The 24,020-nt window shown below is 36.8% G+C and overlaps 1 protein-coding gene across 3 annotated transcripts in view; it reads right to left on the reverse strand.

Annotated features, from left to right (window-relative positions):
* PPHLN1 (periphilin 1) overlaps positions 1 to 24,020 on the reverse strand; it is a 61,457-nt gene that overhangs the window by 11,328 nt on the left and 26,109 nt on the right. For 2 of the 3 annotated variants that reach the window (XM_064702580.1, XM_064702582.1), the window contains exons 7-9: positions 20,694 to 20,773; positions 17,584 to 17,706; positions 14,954 to 15,094 (exon numbers count right to left, since the gene is read on the reverse strand). In XM_064702580.1, coding sequence (XP_064558650.1) covers positions 14,954 to 15,094; positions 17,584 to 17,706; positions 20,694 to 20,773 — 344 coding nt within the window. Of the gene's footprint in view, positions 1 to 14,599; positions 14,837 to 14,953; positions 15,095 to 17,583; positions 17,707 to 20,693; positions 20,774 to 24,020 lie in introns of those variants that run through there. The other variant, XM_064702581.1, reaches the window with a different exon arrangement.

The raw sequence follows: 24,020 nt of genomic DNA on the forward strand, positions 1-24,020 counted from the left end.
GTCTGGCTTCAATCTGTTCTTATAAAAAAAAAAGAAGAAACTGGGATCATCAAATACTGTTCTGTGCTGGGGTTTCTTTTTGAGAGCTTTAGCTTTTCCTCAGACAGCTTAGAGCAGCTTTCTGTGATGCCTGACACCTACAAATTTTGGTAGCAGCATGATGCAACAAATTCACCAAGTCAAAAAGTAACAGAGATGTTTCCAATACTCGGGAGGTAAAACTCAGAATCACAGAATCATTAAGGATGACCTTTAAGATTGAGCCTAGCTGTAAACATAACACTGCCAAGTGCACCACTAAAGTCTTGTTCACAAGTGCCACATCTACACATTTTTCAAATACCACTATGGATAGTGATTCCACCACTCTGCTGGGCACCCTGTTCCAATGTCTGACAACTGTTTTGGTGAATTCTTCCTAATATCAAACCCAAACCTCTCCTGGTGCATCCTGGGTCCATTCCTCTTGTCCTGTCACTTGCTACCTGTGAGAAGAGACTGATCCCCATTTGGCTACAATCTCCTTTCAGGCAGTTGTAGAGTGATAAATCCCCCTGAGCCTCCTTTTCTCCAGGACAAACGCTCCCAGCTCTCTCAGCTGCTCCTCATAAGAATTGACTTTCAGCCCCTTCACCAGCTGTGCTGCCCTTCTCTGGATATGCTCCATCTCCTCAATGTCCTTCTCATAGCGAGGGGCCCAGAACTGGACACAGGATTGGCCTCACCAGTGTCCAGTTCAGGAGGACAACACTGCCCTGCTCCTGCCAGACACACTAATGCTGACACAAGGATACAAGCAGTTGAGACTCAGTCTTCTTGGATTTACTTCATGAAATATCCTATTTACTCCAACTATAAACAGGGAGGCTGATTATGGTAACAGTATTTGTTTACTAGTAATAAAAGTAAAACATCATGTTTGATGTTTTACTTTGTGTACATTGATGTGTAAATTAGCACATCAATGAAAAAAATAGCTCAAACAAACTAGCAGCTGCCCTCAAACTCTGTCAGCTTCCTGCAGGTTACAGATTTGTTGAGAATCACCAGCAGCATTATCAATTATGGCCACTTCAGAGATACAGCAAATTCTGCCTTTGGCCAATACTCTAATGTGTAGAGCTTCACTTTTGTAAATCACACAGACAACTGAAGGTAGGGGGGACTTGTTTAATTAAACACTTAATCAAGTTTCAAGTTACAGCCACCATGTTATGATTTGAAGGGATCTCCTTCACAAACCTGTCAAAAACCTGCAAAGATACTTTTTGCCATTTTAACCTTACTTTTAGACAGACATAGGGTATAGTGTGAATAGTCTAAAATAACTCACTTTACAGTGACACCAAACAAAGTAATTTCAAGTCAAACAGCTAAAATTGTGGGAAAGAGTAAGGTAATAAGAAGGTAATACAAAAGAAGATCTAATCTAGATAATGAAATTGGAAACCACTGAACTACAAATAAAAATATTCACTGAATAAAATGTACTGTTACAACATAAACTTTTTATGCCTAATCTCTAAACAGAATATAGCTGCTGCTGATAAAGTCTACTGATGCCAGATTGATACAGTGTGTTTTGGATGAGAACAGCATGGAAAGAGAGCAGTGAAGTCCCTTTTGATAAGCAGAACTAAACAGTTTACAGCCTAAGATAAAGAAAGGTTACTGAAGGTCAAACACTTTAATGCAATAGCCAAAAAAAACAGTACCATACCATTTACCTTTTAACCTTACATCACACAAAATTACCACGTGTTCTCAAAAGATACAGAATACAGAGATTATTCATATCAACGTATCCTAAAAAATGAGGCATTGCTTCCTTCACATAGCCTTCCAGAACTTGCAAAACACAAACACCACCCCCAATAACACCAAAAACCCCCCACAAACAACTAAAAAAAACCCAACTAAACACAAACAAACAAATTAAAATGCCAAGATCAAAAAACCCTGAACAGCTCATGCTGACAAAGACTGAACTATACTGTCTGGCATCAGAATTAAATAAGGAAAAAAAATACTTAATTATTTAGAACAGAGCAAACCAAATTAAATAAAAAACAACAATGAAAATGAATTATACTCTCATTTAAATTAGAAAGTCCAGTGGGCTTGTTGTTCCCTCAAATCACACAAAGGTATAAACATTGCAAGCTTTCTATTTTTAAATCAGCTGGTACAGAATTTTGCTATTTCAAGGATAAGTGTACACAAATAATTATTTAATTTATTAATGTATTTAAGAGTACCATGGACTTTGTAAAATAATAACAGCAACTGTTCAAGGGGGAAAAAAAGTTGCCTTCTCTAGGGTAAGTCAACAGCTTACACTTCTGACCAAAAAAAACCACAACGAACACTTTGCATTTGTTGGCTGAGAAGCACCTAAACCTGATTTCAGAACTATTGCTTGGTTTTAACATAATCAATTTACTCTCTTTATATTATTTTAACTTAGTATTAATCTTTTTCACCCGTTTACCTCTTTTTTTTGTTCACCTTAGTTCATCAATGCTCAGCAAACTGCACTGTGGACAAAGCCAAATCACTTTTGCTGCTCTGAAGACCCTGCAGTTGGCCAATAAATACCTAAGAAAGGAAGCACTGCTATCTCTGACTACCTTCACTCATCCCACAATTTTATCTGAGTCCTCTCTATCCCCTTAGCAAGTATTTAGTCAAGCTCTAATATAACCCTACTACCCTAAAAAATCAAGAAATCATTGAAAACTATTTGAAGTCAATTGAATTATGTGAACATCTTTGTATCACCTCATGACAGCAATGCATTTACATTTCCTGCATTTCTACCAAACAGGAAAACATAAACAAAAGGTATGTTCTATAACTGCATGGAAACATTATCCAAAGAAAGGAAACACTGCCCACTGTATCTATTATGTACATATGCACACATGTTCTTTCAGAGCTTTAATGTAATATGGAATAGAGCAGCTTTAAGGAATACAGTAAAAACCACTTGCTTACTAATTACACATACCTGCTAATTGATACATAGTGAAATTAATTGCAAACATACCAATGGAAGTTTCTATCCTTACATGCATAAAACCTCACCTGACACCAGACACTGACTACTCATACTCAGCTAACACGCTAAATGTCCTTGCCTCTTTTAAAATCTTAGTTGATCCACAAGAGACAAAACCAAGCTCAGCACTCTATCCCCAACAGACCTCTGCATATCTCAATATAACTCCTCAGCAATATGCACATATGTTTTGTTAGGAATACTTAGAACAACCTTTACAGTAGATGAGAGACTTCTCTTTGGGATCACTGCTCTGGCTGCTTACTGTGACACGAGTAACACCTACACACATTAAAAAGCTTCAGAGCCAGCTCAATATAATGATACATGCTTTTCTGGGTAGCTGCTTAAAGTAAAAAGGAACACTCCTGAAGTACAGGGTTTTTTAGTAACTTATCTGGGTCATGAGACACCAGATAATTACTTGCTTATCTCTGTTTCTGATTTTAGCAAAAACATAATTGCAAGAAATCGCCTTCCATATCAACATAAGAAAAACTGTACAGTGAGCTACAGTGATGCCTAAGAGTAAATTTGACAAAAACTATAAAAATATTAAAAAAATTTGTCAGAGCATTTTTGAGTTATGGCTAGACCTGCAGTGGGGTAAGCAGATTAATAATTTAATAAAGAACTACTTTTTACATTAAGTTACATTACATTTACATCCTAGCTGATGACAAATACAGTAAACTGAACCAAACAGAATAACAGCAGTGAATGGCATGTTTACCAAATTTTTTAGTAAGCAATTCCAGGTACTTGATGCAGGAACGCTGCATTTCCTGCCTTACAATTGCAGCTTCCTGCAGACGCCTCGAGGGCATGCAGAGAGGAAGACACCAGGCTGGGAGCACCTGACTGCTCCCCACTTGTCTCTGGCACCAGAAATAGCAGCGGGTTCTCTTGCATGATGTAGCGTCTCCACCCTCCAGCCAGGGAGAAACTCCACTGCATTTGCCCATGGGCTTTAGAGCTCCTGTGGAATTAATTCCCATCTCCACCCATGTTCCCCATCTCATTCCTACCCCCACCCTCTTGGCTGCAGTTCCTGATCTTGGCAAAAATATCTCTTTTTTTCAACTGGGAGTCCAGTCCCACCCTTGTTCATTGCTTCCCACACTCAGTTACTAACCCTACCTCTCCTGTCACCATAAATCCTTTCATCTCTTCCAGATATCCTCCACCCTCCAATTCTGAGGTCACCTCATTCCTCAGCTAGAAATAGTCCCAAGAACTTAGGGGCCAGCTTGCTTCACAATAAATCAAAGTCTGGCTCCAACAGCCAGGTGAAAGGGGCTGTTCAGACGATGTTTAATGATGCACTAGTGCTTCCAAGTGAGTTAATTCTCAAAAATATGTAGAATCAATCCTGTCAATGTTAGAAGATGGTGATGTGTCTTAAAGGAAGATGACAGTTCTGGTCATGGCAGCTTTAAAAACGGAACAAAAACGTCTTCAAGTTTTATCTTCCCTATGATAAGAATAAACAGTTACTGTGCAAATACCATCAAAGACTACAGCTTTCTATAGATTTCTGCCTGATGATTAAATTACTGTGTCTAAAGCAGTACTTTCAGGATACTGAATGTTCAGAGACAGCAGTGGCTGAGCACACAGCACAGGGTGGCTACTCTCTTGTAGCAGCAGGCACGTTTAAGGAAGCACACTGTGCTTAAGAGAACTAGTTAACTAAGTGTCCACAAATTCTTTCTTTTTCTTGATCTGATTCATGATCAAGCCCCACAAAGACTACTGTGATAACAGTATAAAATATACAGGGAACAGTACAAAACAGAGATTAAATTCCTCAAACTATGGTTGCCCCCAAACTTTTTGTAACGTGCAGCTGAAGTCTGCAGTGCTACAGGTTGGTTTTGACTGCCGCACTTGCTTAAGGGGCTTCTTGATGCATAATGGGATGCAATCATAATATATCCTCCACTGGAACTCACACAGTTTCTGTTACAGCCTATTTTCATAATGCTTGTAACAAACAGCTAATCATCTTGGTTTATGCCTAAATTGAATTTAGTTGAAATCAGACAATAGAGTCGAAAGATACACAGCACAGATACTGAGATTGCATAAGATAGTTTCTCCAGGAAGCCAAGTGAAGAAGAAACATAATAAAATGGGCAAATTTCCAGCTGTAGATGATCACTGAAAAGCTTGTGTCAGCATATCCTAATCTATTTATGATTTTATGTTTAAAAATGCTTAAGTAGATTTTTTAAAATTAAATTTAGGTAGCATGTGACCAAAAAAGTTAATACATAACTTTTATTTACTATACAAAGGGGGTAAACTGCTTGTGAGGTGTGTAGCTGTGGTCAAGTAAGCACACAGTGCACAGGTAAGTAGAACATTTTATGCTGTAATGGGATCAAGTATTTAGGCTATCTGGAGTAAAGAGAAGGGGAAAGATTGCTAACAAACAAATTAAACCTTGAAGAAACATCAAACCCATGTATTACAGGTTATTAGTGTCATTCAGAGTGGTACTTGAAGTACAATAGTGCAGAAAATTAATGTATGAATGCTACTTCTCAAGAAGCATGAGACAGTAAAGGACCAGGAACAACACATGACCCACTCCATTTTGTCAGTATTCACTTTCTGTGTTTTTTTCAAGTGAGCCTGACTCTGTTAGCCTTTCCAAGTCAAAGTAGAAAGGTAAAACAGGCACACCATAAACCTGTCCTGTGGGGAATCCTGGCCCTTGCTTTTATGCCATATTTTGTGAAGCATGACACTGTGATACCCATACAAGTCTATGTCCAGACAACTACTGAAGACTCAAGTCACCATACCAATGCAAATAAGAGTCAAACAAAACAGGAAAGTGATCTTTTGTGGGTCAGCAATAAATGGTGATGTACATTAGTCATTTATACCCCAAGATAAAAATCTAATGTTTTCATAATCATAACTTAAAGAAGCAGCACATGCATAAGCAACTTAAGCAACTACAGATTTTTTCCCCACATAATTTAGGAAATTTAATTATAGAAAAGTTGCCAATTCTGATGCCTTTTAAAACTATAACATTATCCTGTATTTTAAACGTCAGAGAAAATGAATAGGCATAATTCACCCATCTTTAAAACATATTGAGTTTAACCTACTCAGTGGAACAACTGCCAAAAGAGAGAGGACATCAGGTTAGGTGAGACACTGAGGTACAGCGCATAAATTTAAGAACCAGGTGACAAACACAACTTGTCAGTAAAGTGTCTTTGGTCACAGATGATCCTATATTTATACATGAGTCGGTGTTGTATATAAATCAAATTACAAATGGGCCAAAGGATTAAACTACAAGCACCAGGAAAGCTGTCATCTATAAATCAAGTTTCTGTTGTATAAAGAACAGTCTGTAAAAGACACACAAAACCCCACAAAACTGTAGATTGACACTTCAGCAGATTTTCCCTACCTACAAGTTTTGTGTGTGACACTCTTCTGTTGCTGTCTACTTCAACCTCCTGAGGCCTGAAAGTACTTGTCAGTGTAGGAGGAACGGAAACCATCTTCCATGTCAAACATCAAGTCCTTCCTGTCACCAACCCTCCTGCCACTACCATTCATTTGCCACTTTCCATGGGTTTTTACATGTTTGTTCAGTTACCACTATCCCATCATCAGATATGGTTTTATGAAACTTTCCTTCACGACACCGTGCTCTGTGTGCCCTATATCTATCTTGTTTTAAGCACCACTTGGACTCCTGTATCCTAAGTCTTTCAGAAGATCAGTGCTCAGACTGTATCAGGAATACTGATAGAGCTAATACACAATCAGTGTTTGGGGGCAGAGATGCTAGACAGTAATTCTTTGAGCTTGGGCTATTTCTGGGGGAGTTTAAATTTCTGGATCTAATTACTAGGTATACAGGACCGATTCTGTTGTTATTCTGCTTCAATCCAGGAAGCAGCAGGTTTCCCTAGTTACAATGCTGAAAAGACAGTAGGTTGTAGAATAAAAAATTAATTCTCAGTGCATTGAGCCTACTCTGAGATAAAATTATCTTTAATCCTTAAAACAGTTCAAAAATAAAAAAACACCACTGTTAACCTACTTCTTAAATGCACAAATGCCCGTCTGTTAAAGCAAGAATAAGCTGGGAACAAATCTAGAGAGAAGGATCTATCCTCTGAATTAAATCCAAGGTATTAAAACCAACAACAAAAGCCCACCATCAAACAAAACCCCAAAACCCCCAAGAAACAAACCCAAACAAACAAACAAAAAGATCCAACCCACAAAAACAATAACCCTCACTCCCACAGGAACTATTGCCTTTATCAAGGCTCAGACGATTCATTTCTGGTTTTTATCCTTCATCATTCCCAGGAGATTTGCCAGTGTCAATTCTGCTTATCCTTCCAAGCATCTCAATTTTTGACAGTTCTTTCAGTAGGCAATTTCTCAAAATTAATTCCTAATTGTATATCAAGGCCCACACATTTTTAGTGAGTTTCTTCTCTTTCTAACACCTTTTCCAATCCTGTTGACACTCATCATCTCTTGAAACTAATCTTTCTTCTTTCCAGCCCACTCACTATTATGGTTTCCAAGTCTTTCATCCTGTTTTTGCTCTTCGGGTTTCTCACAACAGAACCAGAAATTTCAACTCAATCACTACCAACTTTTGATTGAAAAAATGCTATTTAATGAATAACTCCTCAGATTTTCACTTTATCTGACCAAGAAGTTGATCTTGTCTTTCAGATTTGAACAACTTTTTCCCACATTTCTTTTGGTTTCAACAAAGTCCAGCAATTTAATCAAGTACCTAATTACTGGCCCTCTCCCATTTAAGTCTTCCAGAGATCTGCCACCAAATTTTAACACCTGTAAACAATGCCCTTAAAGAATGTCTGTAAGCAAACAATCCTCTGAGATCTTGCAGTCTGCAGGCTGCTTGATCAGGTAAGGAAGTGCCTCTACACCAAAAACTCTGCATTTGTCAATGGGTTAAGTAGCCAGCACTTGGCAACTTCAAAATGATGTGATCAGCACAGGCCTAAAACTGCTTACATGAAAAAACATAAGGCAAACAAGATCTTCAATAAATGGTGGTGAAAGCTAAAGGTGAGTTACATTTAATTCAATCCCCTCTAAGAAATACCCCACTGTTACTGGATAAATGCATACATTTCTGGTATTAAATTCTCTTAAAAGTATTTCCCTATGAGCGCTGCCTATTAAATAGCACTCACTTTTTATCAGCTTTGCAATGAAAAAAGCTGCTGGCAAAAATCTGCAATGTGGTAATATAATTCCTTATTAAACCATACCTTCAGGTGCTGAGCAAAATGAGCTGCACTGCTTTTGCATATGCAGCAGTTTGTAATTATGAACACGGCAGTGCACACCAAATAACCCATTAATGTCCACAGAAAGGGAACAGAACACAGCTGAACAAATGGAAAGTGCAAGATTACAGCTTCTAAAGCATGATGGCCCAAACACAAGAAAAGGAAAGTAGCTAAAGCTTTTATGTCCTTTTACAAGTATCCTCCTTTAAATAAATGTATTCATAAGGAGAATAAAAGATACAATGAAGAAACTGACCAAAACCTTTTATATTCTCCTTCCTGTAGTTTAAAAAACATGAAAACACAAATTAGTAACAAATAGGTCATATTTGCAAAATTGAAAGACCCAGCACAAAAAAAACCCAACGATAAAATAGAAAACAAACAAAAAAAACCCCTCAGGCACGCATGAAATATAGAGATCAAATAAGCATTACAATGTGACTGACTTCATTATGTAATGGTAAAAAGGAAGTCTAGAATAAACACTGAAAGATAGAAAAATTAGCAGGTCAGAATTAATTTGAAATAAAAGGTGTCTAAGAATATGTAGAAAGAAATAAATCACTTTTATACATAAGGAGAGGGATACTGATACAAGAAAACTAATAAACCACAGAGGCAGATGATATAATTAAGTAAAAGAGTTATCATCATTTCTTCTGAGATGCTTAAGGCAAAATAACAAAACCTGACACACATGTTTTTCTGATTAGGAAAAAATAAATTAACACACTTAATTACAAGTTACATTAAAGTAAAATAAACATAAGCTCAGAGGAGGCATGCTATGTAGTACTGCACTACCAACCAAATTAGACTGATGATGATGAGTCCATCGCTAAGGCCTTGTCACTGTGTGTTAAGTACAGAGGTTTGAAGGACAACAGCAGAGCTCGGAAGAAGTGATCATCTACAGCTCCCCCATCTTTACCCTCCTCTGGCCTGCTCCAGTCAGAAACAAAGCATGTCTGACCTCATCCACAACCAGAAATAATCCTTTAATGTGTTTTTAGCTGCTGTTCCAGTTCCTTCAGCTTCACTCAACTCAAATACTTCTTAGCTTATATTTTAATTAGGGGATTTTTTCTAATCTAGATAATTTTGCCTGAAATGAGCAACAGCACAAGCAGATCAACAAGCTAATCAAAGGAAACAGTAACCAGTTTCCCTGGCTCAGCTGAAGTGAACTTCACAAAAGAAAAGATACCTCCAAGGCCAGCTCTGACATCCTCCTTCATCCCTTCCTGGATTCCCATTACTCCAATTTATTAATTTACTTATTTCACTAAAACTGCTAGAACTTAAGATACTTAATCTATCACAGCCAAGCTTTACAAAACTTTTCCAATGCATTTACCATGAGCCTATCCCTAGCCAAGATGCAGAAGCTACTTCATATTTACAACCTCTTTCATATTCATACTGTTAAAGAACAGTAAAATAGTTTTGCCTGAAGCAAAACAAAACTAGCAAAGGACACAGGAGGGGTTGGGGGCAGTGAGGAAGGCATACAGTAAACTCCCATACACTACACAAACTGTAGTTATTTTATTATGACAGAAATGCCTGTATAATTTTAGTCATGTTTTGCTGATATTAAAACCAAAAATTTTAACAAAGTCCTTTCAATGTAAAATATCACTTTGTGAGAGGTCAGTCTTCTCTCAGAGCAGCATCTCCAGAGAACAGAGGCCCATAACAAGTACACACAAAGACAACTCAGCTATTGCTCTATAGATATTACCAGAACAAGAGCTATGACAAAGAAGGGGAACAACAGAACAGCTCTTCTCAAACTCCACACACACTCTGTAACTGCTAAAACCTGCTTTTCTTACTTAATTGTAACTCTAGGTCAGAGATGTTAGTAATTTACCTAAAAAAGAAAAGGACTTAGACAGCAGATCTGGAAACAGAATTTGGACAGCTTGGACCTAGTTGACACCCCCATTCGTCTTTCTTTCTATGCACCATAGCTATGAAGTTTCAAACACAAGCTTTAGAAAGATCTCTGATTTTCAGCATCTTCCAGCAACGAAGCAGTCCCATTAGGGCAACAGCTCATTAATACTACTGAGGACTCTTAACAAGCAATATTAATTTAGAATGTCAACTAAAGAAGCAATTAAACTAAATGTTTAAACATTAAAAAATATTGTTCTGCTAAACACTTAAAAACCTTGATGAACTGAAAGCATAAAGTCAACCAGTGATCCCATTAAGAATAGAAAAGCATTCATGAATGTATTAATTCCTGTACTTAATTAATTCCTTAGATGCCAGAAATCTGTGGTACTAACCAAACTGAGAAATTCAGACGTTTGATTTTTTTGACAGAATCAAGGAGGGTACTTGGTAAAATTGTCATTTGGTAAAATTTGTCTTCAGGAAAGAATAGATTTTCAAAGGTAATACATGTGATACATGTCACTCGACTTGAATATGCAACATGTAAGAAAAGTGGACACATAATAACGGACTAATTAACACAGCGTTACAGACTTGATGTCTAGACAAGATAAGACATTTCAAGAATTGCTGTTACCTATGCTCATGAAGGAAGAACAAAGAGATAGCCTTTTGTGCAACACTGATGCTGAATAGCTCCAATTATGAATTTAACACCAGGGACACATTTGTCATCACTTCCGAAAAAAACCACCACACTTCAGCACATTACATGCTAAAAGCACAAGCTGATCCTTAACTATATAAAACCAGAAACTAAACAACTCCAAAATATTACCTTAATGCGTAATGCATGCCATTAAATGCAAAGATATTTTAAAAGTGCATGAAATGGTCACATTAGCAAACTATAGACGTTCACCGATCCTGACATGCAGATGCAAAATTCACTACAATGCTGTTTGCAAGTAACCAGACCAATCTTTTAAACATCTGTTTCATGGGGTTCTAGCTCACCATGCTCAGGCAAATGCTCAGACAACATTTAACACCTGATTTCAAAATTGTAAAAGCGAAGAAAAGAGGGAAAGCATGTTCAAAGAGCTAAGGAAACACCTAACTTCAAAAAAAAAAACCCAACCAAACAATCAAAAAACATCCCAACCCAGAAGGCTCATGATCTCAGTATTCTATTTAAAAATAAATTTAAAAAAAACCAACCAAAATTCTCCAAAGCTTTTAATTAAGGACGAAACATTAAAAAACACATCATGGGCTATATGAAAATATGAGATATACGTTAATGCTGCGCAATTTCCGCTCCATGCAGAAGAAAAAAGATTAAAAATAGTCTGCACCTGGATTGAAGGGAACCATTTCCCAAGTACCTGCCATGCAGAAGTGCCAGAAAAAACCCTATTCTCCCAATCCTGAAGTGTCAGAGCCAGGAGGTTCTGGGAAATCAACCCTTCCCTGAGAGCAGCAGAGCCCACTCCCAGCAGAGAGGTCCCAAAAGCAGGGGACCACACCAAGGAGCTGGGATTGTGCAGTTCAAGAACGCAGACAGAAAGCTGTCAGGAGAAGTAGTGAGCAGAAACTGTGTCCTTGGTGGGAAGAAACCATGTTCTGGAATGTGATGGCAGCTGAGTTCAAGACAAAGGGCTCAAGACACTGGAAGAGGCTGCCCAGGGAAACAGTGGAGCCTCCTTCATTGCAAATCTGCAGGGCTCACTTTGACAGAGCCCTGAATGCCCTGATGTAAGGCCCTGTTTTGAGGAGATGGGCTGGGGTAAGTCCTATGCAACCTAGGAGTTTCCATAAGAATGTCATTAGGCCTGCTGTTTCAAAGATGAGACAAAAAATGCCCAGGATCTGCAGTCCCAACTCCGAAATGCTTTCAAGCATCTGTGCATCTGAAATCATATCCCTCCTTTCCAAGTAATATTGGCACACTTCAAATGAAATATATTCTTCCAAGTTTTTCTAGTTTGGGAGTGACACAGATCATTCTTGGCTGTTTAAACAGTGTCTGGATTTTTCCAAGCCTTTATCCATGAGCAGAACTTCTGGTTTCCTCTCTTTGTGTCAGCTTCAGTTAATATTTGCAAAGCAATTGCAGACTCCTAGAAGATAGTCACTATATAGCAAACAGCAACCAGCCCTTGGTTTGACACATTTTGCCCTGTCATCATCAGCGCACAAAGAACTTCATTTTTCATCAAATGACATGATTTTACATGACTGTTTGCAGTAAGTCCCCCATCAAATAAATAATATACAACTATTTTCTTGATGAGCCAGGGTGATCACTTACAATCACACTTCATTTAAAATTCTGAAACTGGCAATTGTGTTATTGTAGCTGAGAGAAAAGGCAGCGGCAACTTTACAAAAGAGTGATATGAGTGATACACAAGATACTGCCATGGACTCATTTAAAACAGAACACCTGTATGAATATTTCATTCAATTGCTCAAGGGGTATTTTTGATTGCTTTTCTTAAGAGAAAAAACAGACTATATCACAAGCTGCCACCTCCCTCCTGCCCAGGGCATCAGACTGCCTGTTTCCCTGCTGCACAGCAGTGGATTTGCCCATTGCGACACCGTGCATGTTCTGTCAGCACAGTTTTACTGCCTCTGGGTTTTCCCAGAGGAAACAGAACCATCCTATGAAGTACATATTTGAAAAATTTTGTTCCTTTTCCGGGTTAGAGCTTTGGAGGCAAATGGATATGGAGAGGGCAAAGCAAAGAAGGCTTTATCAGGAGTCTGGAACAGCCAAGAAATACTTGGCAATCCAGTTGAGGATAAATATGAACCAAAAAGCAAACATCATTAGATCTGGTGCTCTGAAAGAAAAATTTAGGAGACAGAAGTGGAAGTAGTTCAATGGGTCAGACCTCACTTCCTCAGACATTAGCTGGACCCTCACCAATTCTTTAACATATACCCAGTGGCACATGCCCTGTCTGACTTCATTTCTTACTTATTTTAAATATCTTACTAGCTGTCCAGTGCATACTGAAAAACAACATCTTGAAAATCTTGCTTTGCAGAAGGATTACAGCTTCACCATTCTTGCAGCATAAGTCTTTGCAATCAGCATTTTATTTTAGTAATATTCCCACAAAATTGCATTCCAGAAATACTACATTAAACACTTGAATGAAATTTAACTGAAAAAAGTCCATTGAACCAAATATTTTTTCTGCTATTACGCTAGTCTTCAAGACAAACAATCAGAAATAAATTAAGAAAAAGCCTTCTTATAAATGTACAAGCTTACAGTTCACTTTACAGATTTAAATGTTAAGCTAAATTTACATTTAGATCCTGAGAACTCAAAGTAAACAGAATACTGGAATATACAAATTTCTACAGACTGATTCCACACATAGTATACAAATTTCTACAGATTCACAGTATTTTATTATGATGACTCATTACGATATTCGTGATTATGAAAATCATCAGCTCTATCCCAACAATTTTATAAAAATCCAGAAAATTTAACTGCAGATCCAAAGTTAATTTTAAGTATTTATGTGAAAAACATGTGGATCATTTTCCAGTCTTAATTTTTAATGATTAAGTAAATATCTTGTCTAATTCTTAACAAATTCACAGTCCTTGTTTATAAGAAAATAAGCATCTTGTTCAATTCAGTAAAATATTTCTAGCATCATTCTAGAATCTTATTTAAATTCTGCAGAAGCTGACAGCTTCAATATTCAAATCAACAGGAGAAACTGGTTGTGCAAAGTCCAAACCTAAGTTATTCCTCATGCTTTTCTGAACTAAGTTTCTAAAAGTTTCACTTTATAGAACATAATCTAGATTTCCCTAGAATTAAGTGCAAACTCTACCACACACAGTAGCATTAGATCATATGGAAAACAATATTTGGGTTTTATGACCAAATTTTCATCCGTTTTCACTATAACCTTGTCCTTAGGGCCTAGGGAAATTTAACCACACATTCACCAGCATGAGGCTAATTAATCACAACTGCCATTTTTTTAAAATCTTTTCCTAGCCTGTGGTTTTTTTTCAGTTTGTCATTTTTTAAAAGTCCTAAGTTTATACATCTGGTCCTGCCCTTTTAGGCCCTTTGTGACCCTGTGATCAGACACAGAGGGACAAACCAGCTGCATCATGACTCCCAAAGCTAGAGCACATTCTGGTAAAATTCCATCCCAGCCAGAACCCACACACATGGAAAGCTGTGCCCACCATGAACATGATTAGGCAAAGCCAATACTAAGAGAAGGAAAAAAAAAAAAACAAACCCCAAAAACAACAGAGCAGATAGCTGCTTTTCAAGTGTGAATAAAATGGAACAGTGTTGCAGCCCAGGAAATGGCCTCACAGGCAACTGAACAAAGGCCACGAGAATTAAGGGGCAGTCATTGTCTTAGCTCAGCTTGCAAAACAGCAGTTGTTGCATGTAAGTTGCAGAAAACTACCATTAATTTCCATGTGCAGATAAATGCCATGGTTCTTCAGAATTAAACTGTTGGTGATGATACCACACTGTCTTGAAAAATCAAATTATATTCATATTAGACTCCAAGGAGGAGGAAAAAATAAATCAAGGTAATTTTAGCAGAGCAAATCATTAGTGTATTAGTGACAAAATGCCAAGGAGACTCACCTGTTCAATCTCCTTTGTCTTAGTTGCAATTGCTTTTGAACGACCTAGAAGCTGGCTGTCCTCATATAATTCTGGGCTGTCTGTTAGATTTGCCTCTGTTTCCTCTGTTTGCTCAATGTATAATGGAGCTGAAGATCCAGCCTTAAGAAAAAAAAACAATAAATTCAGTTTTTAGAGAAAAATAAAAATCACAGTATGATGAAAAAACCCCAAAAGCCCAAACACAGTCATCAGATATATGAGTTTGGCTCATCAAGACTATTAGTGAAGTGTTATTGCTACAGTCTTAGCAGACACAGAAATACAGATTTTAAACACATAGAAAACATGACATGATAAAACCCCCTGTGACACAGCCTTAACTGTGTAGAGGCAATGATGTCAGATATCCTCTACCTGCCCATCCACTGAGAAGAAATTTGTGTATGTGGTATTTATAACACCAGAAAGCAAGAAAAAATCCACAAGGAAAATGTGACCAGTCTTCTGGGAAAGGATAAAAGTAGCAAAAGCATAGGTATCAAAAAAATTAAAATTTTGGAGAACTCTTGAAGCATTCAGGGCCACAGGTTATTATTATTGCAATAACTATAGTATAGCAAAAGAAAATATGTGATTTGAAGATTTCTCTCTCTAAAACAGAAATTAAGACAGTATTCCTACTCCAAAGAAAACACATGCCACCTCCAAGGAGTTTATTTAGAAAATATAGCGATTCTGTTTTACAGAATTATTTAAATCTGTGGATTTAAATTTATGGAACAAATTTCTATTTTTTTAAATATATTTGAAAATTGAAGATGATAACTAGTTTCTTTTATCCAAAAATAGAGGTAAAGAATCTTAAGACTTAGCTAACATGAAAGAGAAAAGCATTAGACAGAAAAAGGAAGTAAAAAGCTTAAGTAGTCCTGTAAACACATGGTCAAACCTTAGCAGCAACACAAACCATTAAGACTGAATCCCAAATCTTGCTATCCCAGTAAAGAACTAAATGCCTGAGAGTGAATGAAGGCCACTAAAAAGCTCAATGCAACACAAAGTTCAAGTATTAGGCTCTTGTAAGATAAACAGGAAAAAGTTCAGAATTCTTGCAATTCATTTGTGACCGCCTACTAATCAAGGTAAGAAATCCTTTCCTCTAACACTCAGAATGAGATGCCCGACCTCCTTCATTAGCATTTCTACAGCCCACTTTCTTAGTCAATAAATCATTTCAGACTGTACCACAAGCAACTGCAATTGCTTCACTTTGATTCCATATGTTTAATCTTTTTGCCACTGCAGTTCTCTCTGAGGTGTGGAGGATGCTTTAAACAACTCTTCTCCATGTGGCCAACTCTGTTCTTTCCTCCCTTCCATTACCTTCCCCTCAGCAAGAACCACAGTGATATTTCTCTCCTGAACCTCTCAGAAATGTTCATGCATCTGTTCTCCTTCATATGGTACTCATCTTTGGATCAGCTGTTGCTTTTTCTTGATTCTAACACTTCCTCCCCTTTTTTCTTTTTTTAATTGCTTTTTCCAGTTTATGTATCTAACTAGATCTTCCTGACCATTACTGAGGAGCTGCTTATGCATTCACCCATTACATCAATGGGCAGAACTTGAAAGTTCAGATAAATATGGATTGAGTTTATTTCTCTCATCTAGCCCTTATATTCTACAAGTGGAAATGAGATACTTCCCAAGATACATCCATTTTCTCTAAAATTATTTACAAACAAATAAAAAAAAAAATCAAGCCCATTAACTGGAAAGGTTAAGACATGACTTTGTGAAGCAGATACTGTTTTTCTTAAGAATGCCTCTAAAGTTGAAACAAAGTGAAAGTTAAAGAAAAAAATTATCACATAAGTTTAACAGAGTATTTACAATATTATTAACATAATATTTGCGTTGTTTTAAATAAAAAATACATTTTTCACTAACATATCAGAACCCAAAAAAGACATCCCATCCAAGAGCAGCATAACAAATGGCTGAGAAGGGCTATAATCCCACTTCAATATAGCCAGGAGTGGAGGACAAGAAGGGGTGAAAACAAAACGGAATAAACTGGTAAATAATTACCATTGATTAATAACGAAATAAGGATTCTGGGGGAAATAAAAAATATACCCACAGCAGTAACAAGGTAAGGTTTATTTTAAATATAATGGGAGACAGCTTCCTGAAAAAGAATACATGACGTGGTAAGCCGGCACAGCTTGAAATGGAACTCAACAAACCAGAGGTTCTCTCCTCAAGTCTTATGTCTTACATGTACACTCATGTTTTCACTCCAAGTCCTCTCCTCATTTTAAGGAGTTCAGTAGACATACAGACCTACACTACTACAAGAGCTCCTTGGAGAGCACTTAGGAGAGCTGAAACTGTATTGTGTCAGTTGTAGTTCAACATCATGGCAAATTATACTAACAAAATGTACTGTGGCTTTGTGTATTCTTTCAAAAGAAATAAATTGCAAGGTTTTAGTTTCCCTCTCACTCCCTTTCAACAAATATTTAATAGCATAGGCAGAAAAATTCAGGATTAAGTTACAAAATGTGCCTTTATGAAGAGTACAGAAAAACAAGAGCCTATTGTTGTAACACTTGGAAATAAGTGGATTAATAATCCTATCTTACATCATACTCTGTTATTTCAGGTAAATTGCTTTCCTCGGCCTTCTCTGCTGCCTTTTCAGCTGCCCACTTGCTTGCAGCTTCTGCAAGTTCCTTTTCTGATAGTCTGTTGCTCTTCTCCAAGGCCTGTACAAAAACATTATAGTCAAGCTTTAATATGAAATACACTTACACATGGCAAAAATCTTCAAAAATAAATAGTTATTCCAATCCCTAAAATATTTTAAAATAGGAAACAAGAAAGTTGAAATCATTTCATTTGCTGTCAAATTTCTTTAAAAAGAAAAGAAACAAGAGAGGAGGAAAAAAAGATAAATCAGTGAAAGTCAGTGGACTACTACAAAACCACTATATCTTCCAGATAAGGTTTATTAAATTCACAGGTTAGAGATAACAGAAAAATTTTCTGAGACCTGTTGGGTGCTTAATGAAATCAGATACAAGAGTGGAGTGAACTAGTAATTCAATGTGATTTTCAGGCATAAAAGGTTGCAAAAATTTTTAAATAAACTGTTAAATACTAGGTAGGGTATAAAACCTGAGCTAATTAAGGAGAAAAAATATTTTACACAAAGTTTAAGTGATCAGACCTGGTTCCATTAAAATCCACTATTTTCTATTTGTGGGAATGCTAATAATTTATAATAGAGTCAGTCACGGTTTTATGTTCTTTTAAATCTATCTTTTCAAATGGAAATTCTCACATTAATAACGTTTAAAAATTGATTTCTCTCCAAGAATACTATTTGGCTTTTACTATCAGAGCAGCAAACAGACAATGGCAAACATCAGTCTAGGAACAACGAGCTTTATAAATCTTGTTATCACTACGTGGCTATTTAGCTTAAATCAACTATATGTATAGAAGCACACAAAGAATCTGTATCACTCTAGCATTAAAAATTGCAACACTAAGATGGGTATCTGAAAAAGAGATACAAAAAATTCTACTACCTGAAAAAAACCATAACGATTTCTACCCCATGCCTGTTCCATCTTAGCAAACAGGTAGGCAAAAAAAAAAGCAACCAAAATCCCAAATGAAAGAAACCCCACCTCTTACCATTAGCTCATTCTAAGTTATATAAATGGCCAGTATCAAAACTCCTTTGTCTTCACATCTTTTGCTCTTACCTCAAACAAAATATTATCCAAATATCTCTGTATTGTAGTATGGCATAAATACACAACTCACAGAACCCTTGCAGGATTCTGTGTCATAAAGACACCACTTTTATTTGAATCCAGAAGAGAAGTGCAACACAATGTTCCAATAGGAAGCCCTGTTTTCTATAACTGCAAATTACTGAGTTACAGCTAGTGAAGTCAGAGGTGACAAAGTTGAATGTGCAGGGGTATGAAGAGGGCACTTGGAAGAAAGGAGTAACATAATAATAGAAAATCTCACATAATCTGCTATATTTCCACAAGTTATAAAAGAAATTAACTAATATCTATTGGAATACAGAAAAAAATCTGTTTCATTTAGTTTCACTAAATTTAATTCTGTAGGTTGAATGTTATAAATATGTATTAAATCCTGAGTGAATTTCACGGAATAAAGTAATGGTACTTGCACAGTTACACTTCAGCTGAAGAGACAGAACAGGAACATATTTCTCAGTTGAGAATAGCAGCAGCTATTTAGGCTGCAAACTTTCAAGAAACAACCAATCTAATAAATCTCAAAAAAACCCCTAAACTGCTCCCCCAGCCACCCCCAAAAAACCAGAAGTCTCTCTTTTTTTTGTATTTTTTATCTCATCAAGAACATAGAAAAGCAAAAGGCTGTCACTTTGCTCAGCAGCTGTTCCTGTCTCACACATCCACCTTCTGCTCTATGTTGTATACAGCCTCCAAGGCTTACAATCCATACAGCTAACAAATACAAAATATTTCATACCATAGTCAAACAGGTGGCTACGATAAGATAACATCAACAGGTATTGATTCACATGCATGAATAGGCAAAAAATAATTATAGATTAAAACAACCTTTTCAGATTTGCAAATAGATAGTACAGTGAAAAGAGGTATTGCTATGGGAACATATACCTTTGTAAGAATTTCAGAGCTAAATTATAACTTAGAGCACTGAGAATTATCTCCTTTAATCACTAATATATAGCATATAACTAATTTCCCAAGCCTTAATAAATTGTAGATGTTCATGTTTTGCCAAGACTACTTCTGTCACTACTTCTGAGTCAGTGAAGCACTTGGGTAACTTAACTGTTCAGTGCAATTCCAGCCAAAAGGCTGATTCCAAAAAGCTCCACTGACACAGGGCAGTTACATTATAAGCAGATTTGGGGGCTGAAGAGAAAGGTCAATGAACAGCCATGGAAGTATTTCCATTTCTGCAGCTGATGCATACCCAATTATGCTGCCTGGGAAATTACTTCCATCAAACAAAGTTTCATTTTGCATAGCCTGTATCAAGTGGATATCCACTGCCAGCACATACTTGCAAACTGATGGCAAAAAACCAATACGGCATAGGTCAGACCTGACTGAAGAAGAAAGCAGAACACTTACAGAGCTCAAGCTCACACTGCATATTAACTCAAGAGCAAGAGATTTTGCAATGCCTCCTTGCTCTCAAAGGTGTGTATTAAGTAAGGATTTGATACTAAGCTGCAGTATGCTGAGTCTAAAAACAAAATAAGTGAACTAATTATAAAGTATATCTTATGATCCAAATCAGTGTAACTTGTGCATAATCGCTTTTATCTTATTTTCCCTATTTACATCACTGAAAATACATCAGTTGCCTCTCCCCTCAAGGACAATGGCAATCAGCTGGCACAGCAGCTCTAAAAGAGATGTGTAAGAGATAAGCACTTAGAATGACACAGCACAACCAAAGCCTGGGGTTTTTTCCCACTGAATATATGGCAGGTGTGCCTGTGTCAAATGAGTGGTAACACTATCATACTCACAACAACCCAGAATTCTAAGAACAAGTCCTATTCCTATGGTAAGGAATAGGAAATAACATCATAAGGAATATGCACTTAAACAGGTGTATGCAGTATCTCCTTCCAACTGAGGAAAAAATCCAACAATGAACAATCTAAAACCAGTGTGAAGTACTCAAAAAGAAAATTCACCTTTGATGAAGGTACTGCTGTGGACCCTGAAGGTGATGCATCTCTTGATGTTTTCAGTGACTGAACTGTTCTCTCTTTACCTACAAGAAAGAAATTAATGACTGAGAAATTAAATATATATATATATATATATTCCAAATATGGTTACTGGCTTAGAAAAATTGCAGTGAAATTTTCTCACATCAGACATGAACTTTATCACCCTCAAAAACTACCTGAGAGGGGGCTGTAGCAAGATGGGAATTGAACTCCTCTCCCAGGCAACTACTGACAAGAGGACATGGGCTCAAGCTGTGCCAGGGAAGGCTCAGGCTGGACACCAGGGAGAATCTTTCCACTGCAAGAGTGGCTAAGCTTGGAACAGCTGTTCAGGCAGGTGGTGGAGACACTATCCCTGGAGGTGTTCAAGAAACAACAGAACATGGCATTTAGTGCCATGGTCTAGTTGATAGGGTGGTGTTAGGTCGAAGGTTGGACTCCATCTTTTCCAACCTTAATGATTCTATAGAATCTACATACTCCATCATCTGGTAAATACTAGTAACACTTTTTCTCTTCCCAAGGAGAGAAAAGATAGAGCTGTGTCATTTCACACATTAAAGAAAACCCACTGTCCTTTTTTCCATCATTAACTGAAAGGGTGTATCAGTATGATTCCACAAGATGATGTGATTTCACTTTCTAATATGCCTGCAATAATAGAAACAGTTGAAATATTAGACACCAGTTAATCACTCAAGGTAGCTGGGTAGTGCATGAACTAGTTTAACAGGCCACAGTATGCTGAAAAGACCTGCCATGGGAAACAGGAAACAGTTCTGTATTGTATCAACCACAGAGTAGATGCTCCTTGTGAGATCACTGTCTTTCTTATAGAAGTTAAAATTGGCAAAATATTAAATCAAATTCACAGTGCTAATCACAATCTGTGCAGAGTTTCACCACAGACCATTTACAGGCAGCCCACAGCAACAGAAATGGTAGCAGTGTAAACTACCAGTTTTCAAGCTGTGGTCCACAGATTACATCTAAGAGATCTGCAAAAGCATAAAAAAGCAAACATGCTGTCAGTAGGCCTAAATTAACCAGACTATTCACACTGACTTGGAAACAGCTGACTGATCACAAATAAGCCAAGGTAATATAAGCTTACTTTGGCTTCCATTAAATTTTTATAAATGCAATTAATAAAGAGATTAATTTAAAAAGCTATTGAAGAGTTATGAAAATTGGGATAGAAGATATTTTTGTAGAACTATAAATGTGATTGTTCATTATGGTTTTAAATATGGCTTTAATTTAATGAGTCAAAGCAACAAAGCACAGAATATCTCCTTAGTCACCACTAAGTTACACAAGTTTTGCTCCTGTGATACCTGCTTCTCAGGCCTATAGGTGAGCCACCTCCTGCTAAACTCACAGACTACTCTGATTCTGTCTCCCACGTGCCTCCTTTGTCAGACTTGATTCTTTAAAGATTATATCAGTTGAATGGATTTTATGTTTGCACCTGAACAGATGAAATTAACTGATACAAAAGGCAGAAAATTATTCAAAGTCAAGTAAAGTGAAAAAACACCATTTAATTAGAAGACAATAATAGGCCATTTTTTCAGAATGTGTGTGGCTATTTTGAGCCCCAAAGCCCTATCTATCTGTAAAACAAAATCCCATCCTCTCCATGCTCTCCCATCACAGATGAATGTCTGCCCTATCCATTAGCCTTTTCCCTCCCTTTACTAAGCTTCTTCATGTCCCCACGGTTTTCTTTGTTTAAATCCTGTATTTATCCTAATGTATGAAGGGCTGTGGAACATGGGATATTCCTTCTTCAGATGACATGATTTTAAATAGCAGTATAATATTTTAGAAAGATACCATATTGCAAATTCCACATGAAATAGAATATACTTTTACATGTTGTAAATCTATTTAAATGTACTAGTGACATATATGAGATGTCACACTTGATGTCCCTTTTAAATATTCAATACATGAGCTTACCTAAGGCAAATCACATTCAAAAATTATTCTAAAAGTATTATTTAAACAATTTATACCGTGCAAATAGATATTTTAATTCAGTCATCTAGAGGGCCATTGTAGTAGTTCTCCTTTCCAGGGAAAGGAAAAAAGAAATAGTCCAGTGTAAAACTCAGCTGGTCTCTTAAAACTTATGAAAAGGTGATTGGGAAAGGTATTTAACCATGCAAACAGGAGAAAAATGTCGAAAACTACAGACCTGGATGTAAGCTCCTCTCTTGATCGACACCTTTTCTGGTTTGTGAATGTATCTGCTTCTATATCACTACCTCCACTATTGTCTGAGCAATTCTAACCATACAGTATATACATATATGATCAAAGCTCAAAATTAAAAAAAAAAAAAGAAACATTCCAAAATTTTGAATGGTTTCCTCACAACACTGTTTTCCTGTCACTACTAATTATAAGCTGCACACCTACAAGACTTCTAGAAAAGTAGTTAACTATCTTATTCTTTTTCTTCCTCCCCTACACTTAGAGGAATTTATGTTCACTAAGTATTGCTACAAAATGTTGAAAGCACTGTAATGGCCAAATAGAAAGACCATCTCTACTCTGTGAGGAGTGAAATTATTCCTCAATATTTAAACAATGCTAACAAAACTACAAAGATTTTTTTGACAAGAAGCGCTACATAATGGTTCAGTGTCACTCTGGAAACACAATGTGTCTTCTCAGTGAGTGAAAAAGAAATCTAATTAATTTGTAAAAAGCTGCCAAAATGAACAGTAGGTTTGCACAGTTCACTCAAAGGCCTTTGCAGAATGGGAAAACAAATTGGATTAATTTACATAAGCTGTACAGAGTGGCTAAGATTGTAGTATACTAAAAAAAGCCCCCCCCCCAATAATTTAAATATGAAACCTCAAATATTTTCAAAACAGATGATTCATCAGACTTCTGGGAAACATTAAGAGCCAAGCTTTCAAAAAGTCAGAATAGACTCAACTGAGATGCTTCACATTTCTTCAAGGAGAGCAAGATCTGAAAGGTTTTGACATTGAAATGCAATAGCTAAAAAATAGTCAGTTTCAAAAGTCTAATAATTTAATAATTGGAGAGAATGAAGTAAGTAGAAGTATGTACTTTCACTTCTTTTTTTTAATCCCTGTTTTATTCTGGTTGCAGGAAGAAATGTCTTCACCTGCTGTAGATGAAGCAAAGTTTCTTGTCAGGAAATCCAATGAAGCACATGAAGAAATAACAAGAGCTGATGCTAAAAATAATATAAAATACTAGAAAAAGCTGTGCAGCTGAAACTCCTACAGCCAGTCTAGACCT

This window comes from Zonotrichia leucophrys, chromosome 1A, assembly GCF_028769735.1.
Source record: "Zonotrichia leucophrys gambelii isolate GWCS_2022_RI chromosome 1A, RI_Zleu_2.0, whole genome shotgun sequence".
NCBI lineage: Eukaryota > Metazoa > Chordata > Aves > Passeriformes > Passerellidae > Zonotrichia > Zonotrichia leucophrys.